Genomic DNA, 15,131 nt, shown 5'->3' with positions numbered 1-15,131 from the left:
GTCGAACTGGAAATACATTTTCGTGCAAATAAGCTGCATCTGACCATCAGCTGCACACAGCTTTAAAACCGATTGACAGTCTGACGCATCAGTTACCTGAAGTCAAAAACGGTTTGGGTGAAGTGTGAGAATTTGAGGACGTGAACCTCGTGTTCTGATGTTTGTGAAATAGCTGTTGTCATTATGCCTCACACTGGGGGATTTTCTTTTCCAGTCAGCAGAATGCCAGCAGCCACTGATGCAAGCGACCTTCAATCCAAGCTTGTGTGTGTGTGTGTGTGTGTCCGTTTACTGAAGTGAGTACAGCATGGCCCTGCCCTAACCCTAACCCTTGTCTATGTGAGTGATATCAAGTCCCTCTGTCCTTTTTATACGGAGGCTTCAAACTAAATAAATCTGTGTGTGTGTGTGTACCTCAGTGTGTGGCCAGACCTCATGCAGAGGGCCTTTTGCTGAGCCCCAAGGCCAGGCTATATTTAGGTGACTGGTTTTCTCCCTCTGAGTGGTTGAGAGCTTTGCCTACTGATTAGGAGAGGCTGACCACAGGAATATGTTGCCTTCGTGTCTCACCACTGACTTTCAGATAACCATATGTGGAAGAATACAAACAGATTAAGACATCAGCGGTGGTCAGCCTGTTAACTTATCATTAGGGCTCAGAGCTTACTGGTGTCGCTGCTGTCTGGTAAAAACATACTGGTAGACAGACTCTGAAAACATTTCTAAACACAGCTTCATTTTGATTCTGATCTTTAAGCGTTTTAACGTGTTCTTTAACACAAAAAAACATGTTGAATCAGTCCTTTCTGTATCAGTTCATAGATAAATGATTAGGTGTACATCAATGAGTATGTGTTTCTTCTATTTGAAAGCTTCTGTTCTTTTCTAAGATACCAACACTACAAAAAAGATTGATCAGGAGTCCTAAACTCTCAGAATGACACTGACTAGATCCCCAGAACACCTTTCACTTTACAGCTCTACTGCTGTTTTTCTTTCAAACAGTTTCTTTTTCTTTCCTTAAACACACATAAAGCAGACAGAGACACACATGAGACCCCTCACATTACCCCAATAAGGCCTGATGCCAGACTGAATTCCTCTGGCGTCTGAGTGTGAGCTTACTGGTGACACCGACAGGTTGGAGTAGGAGGGATAAAGATAGACAGGGGGTGAGGTGGTAAGAAGAGTATGGAGGAAAGGGTGGGGGTGTGTGTTTCAGGGGGTGAAGATGTGATATGGGAAGAATCTGGGGAAAGAAGGACATAACCTGAGAGGAAGATAAAGAGGATGAGTAATGAGATGAGCTATTTTTTGCATAAAGAAAGGAGAGAAGGCATGGGAAGGTTGATAGTTGCTGAAGATAGACAGCAAAGATCAAATCACTCGCTCTTTCTTTACTTCCTTCTCTCATTTGCCATAAAAAAGCCTTTTACTCCTTGAAGAGATGGCACAACAGCTTACCTGTGGAAAGTCAGAGCAGCAGATGCCCGCATTATGTATAAACACGTCGAAACTGTCCAGTCATTCAACATTTTTAAACACTGTATTTTGATTACAAGTGACAGGGGTTGTACTATTTTGTACCAGCTACAGTAGAATCACATTTAACGAACCATTTCACAGGCACTGTACTTTATACGCTGCCTAGATTTTGAGCTTTTGTTTACACGACGAGCAAAGTCTAACTCAATAACAGGGAATGAGAGACACACGTGCATTCAGGCACATGCCTCAACAGTTATATGTGTAAATACACCTAAACAGTAACATTAGCACAAACACAACATATCCACATCCTGTTTCTTTTAGGACAAGGCACCCTACTCTTTAACTGACACGCTACAGTAATGTTTTTCCCCAAAGACCCCTCCCTCAGTCAATCCACCCGGCATTACTGACGTGGTCAGCCCAAGCTGGACGTCTTTGTTCTCGCTTCTTCTGTTTGGCTCATTGTCTCTGTTTAGATGCTGGTGGGAAGGGTGTATATAGTGGGGGCAAAGCAGATGTCAGTGCTCAGGATGAATTGTGCCCTGAGGGGAAGGAGAGAGCGCTGGTGTAGCCTTTACACCCTGGAGACGCACAGAGGAAGGATAGGGATCTGTTTCAAAGAGGAACCAACTTGTCCTTGGCTCCTGAATAGCACACACATTCACCAGGAACACAGTGATCCTAATAAAGTGGAAAACTTGAAGTGCACAGCTGTAGTTTTGTTGCACCATTTGTAAAAATATTTGGCCAAGGAATTACTTTTTATTGAATTTAAGACAAACTGGTAGTGGAACATTTTAGTTGTTTGCATTTACTGCAATCACTCATGGTGCTGGTTTGTAATAAAATAACAAAATGACACTCGATTCTTTGTATTTGCCATATTTGTCATTGCTCTCCACCCCTGTGCCAGACTTTTAAAGTAATAAACAGTGTCCACGGTGTGAAGCACGTTCACAAAAGGCTGTGGGACTTTTGCTGCCGAGCTTTAAGCAGAAGAGCATAAAAATACACACACTCTCTGCAGGAGGGCTACCGTGTCATCTCAATGGCAATAAAGCAGGTCCCAGATGTCTGCTTCCCCCGTTAGCAGACACACAAGCTCACACTGTCACTCACCATGCCTTATACAGAGTATAGAGTAGACTTTATCGGCCCATGAATCAACAATCTTAGTTAAGTATTCTCTTTATCTTTCCATTGTAATCAGCCACACCTTTCCACTTTACAGCGTGACCTCTGTTGCTATGTGAGTTAGAGGGAAGGGCAGAAAATATTACACTGATGTTTCATCAGGGCCGAGCTGAAACGGCAATGCAATTCTTAGACAACAGTGTGATGAGATTCTGACATACACTGCAATAGATTTTGAATATTGTTAATAGCAAACAGTTTAGTGCAGTCAATATATATTTAAATTCAATATATACCAATCAACATGAAGTCATAACGAGTTTGGTTTCTTTACAAACACTAACAGGGCATATTTATGTAGACAAAATTCACCTGGCATGTTCTAATGGCTAGAATCACTTGCGGCACAGCATCTGCAATCCACTTTTTATTTTTCAGAGATGACGACGTGTCAAAACATCTTGCTCAAATAAAAATGATTGCAAAACTCTGTCCAGGGAGTATTGCAAAATCATGTTAAATCTGGATCACTTGTACTTTGTGTGTTACTCTTGGATAGTTCTTTATTCACCTCCCCTCTAAGATGATATTTAGATGCAAAACAAACCACACTGGGCCATATAGTCAGACACACCCTGGGCCTCTTTGACCTGCTTCCACAGAGGCAAAACAAGGCTGTCTGCAACACAGAGAATTGGTACAAAACAATTACTTACAGACCTAATTGACTGAAGTCTTTCACTATACAGCTTCCAATAATTTACAGCTGTCTTCCCACACACCCCAGATGTTGAAGCTTCATCTTAGCCAGTGTTTAGAGAGGTAAAGCCTGATGTAAACAAGCCCAGTCACCTTCCCACTCGGCGCCCTCCACCCCATGCTCTCAGCTCCTGCTAAACCAGCTCTTCTCGCTCTCTCCTTTGTCTGTGTGTCAAAATGAGCCAAATGTTTTTCTTTTCCCTCTTGCTGCTAAGCAACCTCGAGTATTCAAAGTGTGGCAAAGGACTCTGGGTTTTGCACAGTCAGCAGTTTGGGTGCAGCAGCATTGTGCATTTTGGTGCCCCGGCCGAGTTTGCACTTTTTTTCCAACTTTTTGAGAGAATCCTTGCTAATGGTACCATCTGTCACATTCTATCATTAAAGAGGTGGGTGCACTGACAGTTCCACGTGGATGGAAAATGGAACACTGAGCTTGAGTCCAAATGTCTGAAAAACATCCTGTGCGTGAGCATTTGGACATGAAGTGATTGGATCTGCTGTTCAGACCTTTTAAGGGAAAGCTGCAAAGAGCTTATAAAATGTTCCAGAGTTGTTCCCAAAAATATGGAGCTGCATCAAACACTTAATAAACTTTTTTTTTAACTATTACTTCATATCCATATCAGTGTCAGCTGAGTGGTGGATAACGTGCTTATAAAATGTGACCTAAAAGTCTCTTTACACAAAGTGCAGCTCACCATTAGGCACTAGTGAGGAAGGAGATATGCTGACTTGATCTCTCCAGTCTTCTCGGCACAGATGGACAACTAAGTCCTTAAAGACTAGGTCAAACTACAATCTGCACATCACTGAGGCAACAACATAAGTGTTTAGGTTTATGCAGCTCCTAATGTAAAAATAAATACAGCTCAAGATCAGTAAAATTCCTACTTTAATTTTATATTTCATGCCTCTTGCTTGGAACTGTAATGTTTTTTTTACTAATACTTCAAAATAAAGAATAACACAGCTAAAAGGGATTATGATGCCAAGATAGGAAATCTTTTATTACAGAGAAAAAAAACTTTTCTTCCAAAATATAGAAATCTGTACAACTTCCGCACAATCAATTTACATGAACTGTACAAATTTACAGCAGTTCATCACAACATACCCAAGGAAAAGAAACTGAACACGATAAAGGTGTACTGACATGAGAGATCACAAGATAGACAGCTTTTCTTCTTGGGTAAGCTCAGATTTTTTTGTCTATTTTCTGGTTTTGTACGTAAATAGAAAAAAAGGGAAAAAACTGAGAAGAAACGAACAAAAAAAGAACAAAAAAAAATAAACAAAGGATACGTCTACACTTACAGATCATGGAAACTAATATGTTTTAACCAAAACAACTTTGGTCCTTGCCAACACTCCCATCACAAATGGCTTCACTTACGAAAAGCATTATCCATGTTAAAAGATGAAATACAAAAAAGGAATACATCTAAAAACACCTCGGAATAGGAATTATTGGCACTTCCCATGTGTAATGTTATGTACTCTACCATTTGTTGTACAGTTACAATACATTCTACTATATGTAAAACACCTCAAATGTGAAAGTGGCAATAATTCAACTAATTGATGACAATATTGACAACAACAATAACAAAACTGCTGTTCCCTTCCTGTTTCATGTCTTAACATGCACAACCTTTCCATAAGGGTATTTATTGAATGTCCGAGGCCTGAGTTTGGCAATACATTCCAGGAGAGACTCCTCGCATCTCAAAGAAAAAAAAAAAACAAGTCACACAACTTCAACTTGACATATTTAGTGCATTTTATGTGCTATTTCACCTCTGACTACTCAAAGCACTCTCACAACAATTCTGTACCCTATATGTGCACAAGCTGAATGGATTCCATTAAAATAATCAAAATTACTGAGGACTTCAACCTTTTTTGGATGGTGGTAATACAGTTTAGAGGGTGTTGACAGATTTGTGTTTAACTTTTGGAATTTTTGTAGCTTGTGAAAACAAGGTCTGTTAAAACTGGGTTAGATCACCAGACTAAAAATCCTCTTAAAAGAGGATGAAGAGGAGAAAATGGGGATGGCAAAGGGGAAAAATGAGAAAATCCTAGTGTGACCATAAAATACATAAGTGAGAAGAGATGATCCTCTCGTGTCCGAAATATACACCAATCTCAAAACATCTTGTTATGTGACATATAAAAGCTATAATGGAGCAAAACAGGTGCCCACCATGGAAACCAAAGCTCTGGGGTTGGATCCCAGGATGCGCCTCTCCATCTGGCCAACATGGAATCACTGCTTTTCACAGATTGCTGAAGGGAGTATCAGCAGAGAGCAGGAGAAGGGGGGGGGGGGGGGGGGGGGGGGGTTAAGGGGTTGCAGTGCGTCAAAGGCAGCTCTATTACCCATGATCCTCTCAGACTTGGGGGAGCTTAAACACTCATAGGTCTGGTGAGCAGTGAACCGGCCTGCTGTGACAGATTTGGCCAGCAGCTCAGGCCCAAGCAACACCAGTAGCCGTCCCAGCATCTGTTCCAGACTGCTGTTAACCTCTCATCCCCAGAACCAGGAGTGAAGTGGGGGTACGTCAGACAGCCATCACATCCTTTCATATGCATGTAAACAAAGTTGCTACTCAAACTTAGTAATCAAGTGCAGCACAATCCAGTGAGATGAGAACAGAAAACAATGGCCTAGTACCCTCTTCATCTTTGATACATGTTTACTCATCTCTCACTAGCCCCCCCTAGTGCAGCTTGAGCACGCCAAGTGCGTGTGCTGGTTTTTATCCATCACATCATGAGGGAGGGTGGAGGGCTTCTGGTCAGGGTGGGGGATGTTGTATAAGTCCAGAGGGGGGGCTGGAGGGATTTTAGCTGCCCTGGACAAAAAGAGTCTGGCCCTGGGCCCCCCCTCTCTCACACCAGCTCCCCATCCCTGCCGTCCTTACCCAACTCCCCACGGTGATGGATGATGATATGTGTCACATTAAGTCTACCTGCATCCACAGGGGGTCAGCTAGCAGCATGCTGGCTTGCTTTTGGCTGAACAGGAGGTCTGAGCTGAGGGGCGATATGTGGCACTTGAGGCACTCTAAACCCCACGCCAAGAGGGGTGGGTCAGATTTTAAGCTGCTTGGCTGGAAAGGGGACACCTCCAGTGAGGGTCCAGGCAGCATCATGCACCAGGCTGGCTCACATAAGCCTGATATTGGTTTAAACTCATGAATGTCTCATAATTCATGATAATGAGGTCTCCATAAGGCAATGCACCTCCAATGCAAACAAAATATAAGTCTCTGTCTTTTGCAAGATCTTGGAAATAGCTAATGCAAATGAAATAGAAGGTTTGACAAGGCCTGGTGTTTTTAATTCAAGTTAAAATTGATCTCTCAACAGTCAGTGCTCCAGACCTCCCTTTGGCCAAAGTCTCACACAGTCATGACTTAGTCCAGACTAACTTTTTCTCTATCAGCAACCCAAATCACCGTCTGTGTGTGTCTAGGGAAAAAAAAAGCTTAGCTCTGCGTCCTGCCAGAGCGAACAGTGCCATATGAACGGATGACAGAATGTTTCTAACATACCACCAACAATACTCTGCAGCTAAATTCGACAGCTCTGAAATGTTCACAAATACAGTGTAAAAAAGGGTTTTGAAATCCAGAGATGTAAACTCCCAGTTTAGGCTAAACTAAAGTGGGAGCTACAGTATGAAGAAACGGCTTTAAAAAAAATGGGGAGGGCAAAAGAAACGGTGTGAAAACACGACATTCGAATGGATGGAATGCAGGCGATTTTCTCTGAAAGTACACATCCCACACAATCTCACGTCAAAGTGCATTCAATGTCAATTGGGCCACATGACAAAAAATTAGGGTAATATAGCCCCCACTTTGCTACAATTAGAAATTTGGTGATGCAGGAGATGACAAGGTGGTGATGGGGGAGAAAAGGGGCAAAATTAACAACACAGGAACTTGATTGTGAATTTCAACAACATTCATGAACTAGGGGGAGGAGGAAGGAGACGGGTCTCCTGTCCTCCCCTGGAAAGCTACTCATACACGGGTGATGGGAAGGAGACGTGCAATGGGACACACTGGTATCCATAGGTAGCAGGTGTCACAACACATTCCACTTGCACTTACGTATGGGCTGAGAGATGGCTGAGATTAAGGTTTTCTGATGCTCTGTGTTGATGGGGAAGGGAGAGGATGAGAAGTTTAGACTGACGGCCTTTTTCCAGCTACAAGATAAAGAAAACTAAATCCCTGTGGTCCAAAAAAGGTGTTTTACAGAAAATAGAAATGCTTTCATTGGGCTTTTCTTTACATTGAGCTAGAGTTGCAAAAGGCTCAGTCTGAACCTCAACTTCCTCCCCAATCAGGAGACAAAACATGATGAAAATAAACTGAAAAACCTCTGGATTTTGTCATTTCAAGGGTAGTTCCTGGTAATTACTCCTTTATAATTTAGGTTTTGGTGTTTTTGCGGTGGTGTGTTGAACATGTACCCATAGTAACCATAAGTAAGAAAAGTGCAAAGTCAGTGATAACCCCTTCAGAGATGGAGCTGATCACCATGTTGTTTATAGTTGAGGGGGGTGGGGAGGAGTAGGGGTAGGGGTGGGGGTGAAGCCAGTCTCCATGGGGGTTCCTGGTTGGTGGGATGGTTGGTTGGATTAGCTGCCCCAACAGTTCCATTTCCACAAAGCCTCTCCAAAGAAATGGAGTGCCCAGATGATCCAATGACACAACAGAACAGATGACAATGGGAAGAGGGGGTAAAAATATCAAACCTACAAGGTTTCCATCACCTGGATGATAGGCCACATCCTCTGTTTTTTTTTTCCTTTTCTTTTTTCTTCTTTCACTATTTCATTTCATATTCTTAGCTTTAAAAAGGCTCACCCTGATCTGATCAAAAACCCTGACCAGCCACGGTGTGATCCTGAACAGAAAGTAGGCCGGGGTGATGATGTGCCTCTTTAACTGGACACAGTCATCATATTGTAGGCCTTGGAGGGACTGGTTCTGCCCAGCACCATCAGTTCCTCCTTGCAGCTGATGTGACTGTCCACCATGGGGCTCACCGACCCGCTGTTTCCTGAGGGGGAGCTGGCGGAGGAAGTTCCCGGCATTACTACGGGGCCAGGCTGCGACTCATACAGGACGCAGATGGAGCCGTCCTCGCCAATGCGGTAGGACACTTCGAAGGGGTCCACCCAGAGCGTGAGCTCACTTGGCAGCAGCAGGTAGAGTTGCTGTATGGTCAGGCCAATACGCTGCCCTGCCTGCCACACCAGTGGGTCCATCTTGTGGTTGATGCGGATGCAGCGATAACCTGAACCCTTGCAGGGCCTGTCTGGAAACCAGTGGTGCTTATATTGCTCTGCAGAGACACAGAAAAGAGAACAAGAGAGAGAAAGGTTAGCATGTGGACACAAAGAATAATGGCAATAATGCCCTATGAGACTACAGATTTTGTCCTTGGGCATGTGACAAAAACTGCACAGTGAGCTAGAACTGAACAAAGGTCAAAAGAGAAAGTAGACACAGAGTACTTCAGTTAGATAAACATGGAGCTATAAAAACAGTTTGTCAAAACAGTTAAAATAAAATCAGTTTATTTAACAGAACAGTGTGATAGAGCCTTTAGATAAAAGGTAAACATTAACATATGTTTTCAACAAACAAAACATTACTATAATCATTATAAAATTATCCCTGACATTAGTCATAATTTCACCTATATCTTACCAAAATTCACTACACATACATGTTTAGTCTAAAAGCCAGTGGGTGTAGATGTGTGCAGTAACAAAAGAAAGGAAAGAAAAACACCACCACCTGTTACAGGCCTGATAAGCAGCCATTAACAGGCGGCCAGCAGCACCCGAGGCCTACGTGACAAAAAGAGGGCCATTGAATTGCACAATCCCTCCCCTGGCTGTTGTCAGTGTCACAAAGTCTCCCATGACTGGCTGAACAAAAACACCCAGAGTGTCCAAGTCCCAGCCAGCCATCTGGGACACACAGCTCCACCTCTTAAAGGGAAAGCGTCTTCTCTGGGTTTTTTTATTTGCCCGTGTGGAAGTTTTATAAGAGCAGTGAAACTAGTGATTCAGTGTGTTGCCACCTTACAGCTCGCTTCAGGCATTTCAGTGGTTAAGACGATGAGTGAAAAACTTAACTATAGACGGACTGTTTTGGAGCGAATGAGGAAGTAAAGTATAACTCCTGTTGGCATATAATAACAGTTCCTGATCTATTTTTTTTAGGATACATGGACAGTTTTGAATATTTTGTTCTGATCTTTTCCCTATTTACCCTGACAAAGCTCATCCATATTGAATTCACATTGCTTCTACTTGCATTGTGGCCAATGAAAAACAGGGTGAGTGAAGTAGGCCAGCATTCAGGCAATGGCCCGGAGGCCACCTGTATGCATCCACAGGATAATAACACCCCCTTCCCGTCCCTCCTCCCATGCCTTATCACAGACGGCTGTATACTGCTGAGCTAATGGAGGGGCTGGCACTCATGAAAGAGCACAAGGGGGCTGGATGATCTTTCAGCCTCAGACGGAGACACAAAGGCAGCTACCTACAAACCCTGGTGCAGCTGGGAAAGCATCGACAGGGCCTATTCTAAAAAATGAGGGCACAGGGGAGGAGGAGAGGAAGCAAACGGGGAAATGGAAAAGTAAGCAGATGAGTATGTGCTTAACCTAAAGAGTTTAACGAAAGAGGGCTGTTTATTCATTACAGCTGACCTCAAACACCAGACATTAAGTAAGCTGGTGTTGGCCTGTCTGCTGGGCTGTTGTGTATTTTCAAATACAACAAATCCAACAGTTGAAATAGGAAGAATTGAATAAGTAAGTACAATTGCATAACTATGAGAGTTTCAATCTGGTCACTGTGACTAATTTGCCCACTTCCTTTTGCTCGGGGGAATAACAAGAGATGCTAGACACCCAGCTGCACAGAACACAGACAATAGTGGGTGACTGAAATGTTTCCAAGCACAAAAGATCTCGTTGGCCTAGTTTACAAGCAGCGAGCTCCAACGTGTGCTACCACACTTTTGTTTTTACACATTTTCCTCGTGCACAAACAACTGAATTAAACTACTATTCTTCATTTTAATTAGACTGTATTTGTAAACAGCACTTTTAGAACGGCTGATTAAACCTTATAATTTGCAGCACTTTGATACAATTCCTGTTTATGTCCTCTAAATACAGGGAAGGTTAACATTGTTTCGCTGGACTTCCCCTCCATTTCCTGCCTTTCATGTCTTCCTATAGGCGCCCACCATAACATCCCCTCCCCCACACACAGGCCTCATAGCCGACTCCATTCAGCTCCAACTTTTGTCTGTTTACAAACACCACCATCCAACTGCTCTCCCAGATTTTCTTGCTGAAATCTTTATTTGCTTCCCCTAAAACACCAATTTCACCAAAAGCAATCAGAGCTCCGAATCACCCACTCCTGGAGTAGTGAGTTTAAGATTGTATTTGGTCTTTTTAAACCCTTTTAAAGAAATTTACTCTAAACATAATGTGCTTACAGTAAATTATTGCTGCAGCTTGTTTGTTTTATACATTTTACTAGAAAATCTGTGCAAGCGCAGACTTGTTTTGAATAAGTGAGGCCCTTATGTAGGAAATGTAGGTCATCTGCTGGAGTGTGGCAGATGTATGACAGCTTTCAGAGTCCTGAGACTAAACTAAAACAATCCACCACCAGCACAGATCTGTAAAAACCTGAAAAGTCAATAACTAACTAAAATTAATTCTATTAGTTTAACTATGCAGAGGTGTGAGCTCGATAGATTTATGTTGCTTACATTATAAGCAATTGGTGTGTTATTGAATAAAAGGGATAAGTAGTAATATACATAATTCACCCCTTAACAATGTCAAACTACGAATTTTATAAGGAATAGCATGTGTGTGTGGTAAAAAGCGAACCAGTGAACACAAACAAAAACATCGCATTATGTTTTTATCCATGCGTATTTTATAGAATAAAATAATATTTATATGTATTTATTTATATGTATGTTCTTTATTGCTATACTAATGGAGATGTTTTCGTTAGTAACCCATTTCTTCCTGTGCATTACGTAATTGAGCAGCCACCAACTCACTCGGGGCTGTTTTGCTCCATTCTCTGAGCTTTATCGACCGACGCGCACTTCCTTGTTTTAACCAAGCGAGTCTTTCCACCCCCTCTTTCTCCTCCTCCACACCAAGTAACAAACTAATATTTGATTCAAGTGTTATTCTTCTTTTTATATAGTCGATTGTGTCAAATTAATCGTCGACTGTCCGGTGTGTTGATACTTTGTCCTTTTCTCCCCTCTCCAACGTGCGCAAACACTGGTGCGCGATGGAAGCGCTGATAGTGATACTTAGGGAGAACAAAGAAAGGCTTCTTCTGAATCATTCTCAAACCATTTATGACCAGAATTTAAACACGTATTCATCCAATGACACCCAACCCTCACATGTGAGTGTGTAGTTTGTAAGATGGTGCATTTTAAGAGGTCTTATGTGAGCGGAAATGGAATATTTTTTTGGTTTCTTACCTGCCAAGATGTCATGTAAGCTTTGGCTGAATGTTTGGACCTGTCGATCGTTTACGTGTCCTTTTACCCTTAGAAATCTCGACAGAAATCCGACGGCGGCGTTGATCTCTGGTTTCATCGTTCCCCGGGCACAAAGGGTATGCATTGAGAAAGGCAACGGCGACGATCCGTGCGCTTTTGCTGTTTTTTCACTACGTGTTTGTCCGACTGTTCGTCTTTCTCTCCACTTCTGAGCAGCGATCCGTATCTGTCAGGGTTGCTGTTGTTTCTCTTGGCATTTATTAGTCGAGGTAGAGGGAAGTTTTTTCTGAGTCCTTGTGCTAGGACCGTACAGTGTTGGGAAACAGACGTCTGTTGTTGGTAAATACAGAGGGTTGGAAGGTCCCTTGTTGCCACGTTCACCAACCCTCCCAGTCCGCTTTCTTCCTCCAGAGTGAAGCTCTCGGAGTGGGGGAGCTGGTTTTTATAGTGCCCCCTCCAACCCACACGGCCGACACAAGCCTCTACAGCAACAACAGCTCTCCAATCCCCGGCCCTGCAGCGTCTGACGAGCCACATATAGGAGGAGAGCAGCGTTCACGTCATGGCTCTGAAAATAAACAGAGTTAGACAGCATGAAGCCGAGCTGCGTTTACAGGCTGTCGGAAATACAGGCAGCCGAAAAAAGAAAAGAAAACAAAGTAACAACAACAAAGAAAAAAAAATTCTCTTGATCTTTGTCGAAGTTAGATTCTGCAGCAGCAACTAATAGTTTGATAAGATGCACGGAAACCCTGCTACTGTGGACTGTTGCACATCAACATATGGACTGTGAGAAACGAGTTTACAAAAAATCCACCAAAGAAAAACAGACTTCTATGGACTCAAGAATATCTCTGAACTGTAGAGTCTAGATTTAATGCGTTGCTTCTAGGAATGGCTCTTGGTAGAAGTAGCTGTTTTTCTCTCCATCCTGAAACCCTGAGAACAGATCAGTCCCCTCTTACCACACCACTGGTAAGGGGGCTCTGCAGGCCAGCTGCAGACCTTTGTTTCATGTGATCCCCCATCTCAATCCCCATTTCCATCTCGGCTCACTACTGTCTCCTATCTCATAAAGGGGGAAAAAACACCCTAAGATACAACATCAACACGCACCACTGATGTATTCATGGAACGCCTCAGCAGTCTGAGATGTTCTATTAAATGAAAGTGAGTTGAGTTTTGTAAAAGTATAACTTTAAACCTGCAAAGACGACTTTGTTGTTGCTGTCCCATGAAAACAGAGCTCCACAATGGTGTGTGTGCTTATGTGTGGAACGCAGACACAAAGAGAGAGTGACACAGTTTACCTTAGCCTACCTATCACACACATCATGTCTGATTCCTTCTTCTTGCACTCTCTCTTTCACTGTGCCCCTGTCTGTGAAGGTGTGGATGTTGATGGGTGTGCACATGTGAAATGGGAAGTGTCTCAATCAACAAGCAAAGCACATTATGTGTGTTGTTAAACACGGAGGAGGTAACGCTGTGCCAGGATTCTTTTTAGATGCCATGTCTCTATGTGCTCATTAAAATCAGTGGAAAAGTACAGGCTGCAGCGCTTTGTTTGTTGCAGACACAGTTATGATGACCCGCTGAGTGCTCCAATCACGCCGCAATCAGACAAACCATGACCACACTGATTGGTTCAACCACTGACCTAAAGGTGCATAAAACATATATAGATGTGTGCAGAATAACAACTTGAACAGTACTGTAGAAATACACAATTTAAATATCATACTGAGAACTGGCCTTTCATAACCACAAAACAGTGACTTACTTCTTGGTCATGTTCAACAAAAGTCTTTTCATACAAACAAGGAAACGCTCAAACCTAATACATGTTCATACATGTGTAAACCCCCACCTCTTCACCACACACACAATCATAGTCACAGTTTCACCCACGGTTACACACCACCTTGCCATTTCATAAAACAGTGGAGAGTTTCGGTGTGTTACAGAAGGCCAGGATGTTTCTGGTTTACACATGTGAGCATACAGTACACACTGGCTGATTTGTTTCAGCTGCACATGTTGTGGTTTGATGAAGCTGTGAAATGAATTTTCCACAAATCATTTTTGTTTACCTTTTGATGCCCTCGATACACAAAAATGATCACTATGAAAACTGTAAAGTATTAAAGGTGACCAACATCATAGATTTTCAGTAATGGGGTGGCATTTGGTGGCACCTCCTCTGGGGAGTAGAGCAGCAGCAGCAGCAGCAGATATGAAGCAAGCAAACTATTTGCAAGCATGCATGATAACACACATCTGTACTACATACCCAACTGTGGGCAGGCAAATGCCTCATTACGGAGTGTGTGGGGGAGTGTGGTTAAGTTTTGTCTGCTCAGCAGGGGAGATAAAAGTCAAGCAGGATAAAAGAGAAAGAGAAAGAAAGTGCATGCAACAACAGAGTAGATGAGTGAAGGGTAATCAACCCTGGAAATCCCCTAAGCTTTCTGCTCATCCAATATAGTGAAAGTACAAAACTACTGTAGACACAGTACACCTGAAACACACAAAGACTGCAGAATATACCCTGTCCTGTTTTCAATATGAGAGCCACCAGCACAGGGAAAAATATGGCCCTGGTTGTTGCCAGACAAGGGTGGGGTATCCTGTCATTACGCTGGGCCTAATGAATGGAGGCTTTTATCTTGAAACCACACGTGAACTACGGTGGAGGAAAGAATGTCAGGTCGGGAATAAAGAGAGAGACCTTGGCCGCATGCTAGTGTGGGCAGAGTTTTCCAAAAACTTCTTTCATGGCTGTGAACACACACACGGTGTATATGTACTGTACACGCTGAGTTTACAAGGGACACACACAGGCCAGCCAAGACACCAACATCTGCGGGTCACACAAAAGCTAAACCAACACAGGGCCTATTCATCAAGACACAAGACAAAACAATACCACTAACATTCCCAGTACACACACACACACACACACGCACAGAGAAAGAGAGAGAGACAAACACTCCCTCGACTTTCACAGATAATTATCTGTGTCTTCAGGCAGGATCTGGCTTATCATTTGTGTGCACATTCAGTGTCAGTGAAGTATGTCCCTTTGTGGAGTACAGTGGGATTTTACAATCCTTAACCCACTTGGCAAATTTGTGCTCAATGTAGTAA

At 42.9% G+C, this 15,131-nt stretch overlaps 1 protein-coding gene across 1 annotated transcript; it reads right to left on the bottom strand.

Annotated features, from left to right (window-relative positions):
- Positions 1 to 4,364: 4,364 nt before the first annotated feature.
- Positions 4,365 to 12,411, bottom strand: btg1 (B-cell translocation gene 1, anti-proliferative). The gene is made up of 2 exons (XM_026361894.1): positions 11,961 to 12,411; positions 4,365 to 8,751 (listed from the first exon to the last, which is right to left on the bottom strand). Exons 1-2 carry the CDS (start codon positions 12,103 to 12,105, stop codon positions 8,348 to 8,350), a joined length of 549 nt encoding a protein of 182 aa, XP_026217679.1. The 5' UTR covers positions 12,106 to 12,411; the 3' UTR covers positions 4,365 to 8,347.
- Positions 12,412 to 15,131: the final 2,720 nt, after the last annotated feature.

The sequence above is a fragment of the Anabas testudineus genome, chromosome 23, assembly GCF_900324465.2.
Source record: "Anabas testudineus chromosome 23, fAnaTes1.2, whole genome shotgun sequence".
In the NCBI taxonomy this organism is placed as follows: Eukaryota; Metazoa; Chordata; class Actinopteri; order Anabantiformes; family Anabantidae; genus Anabas; species Anabas testudineus.
This window is presented reverse-complemented; position numbering and strand designations above follow the sequence as displayed.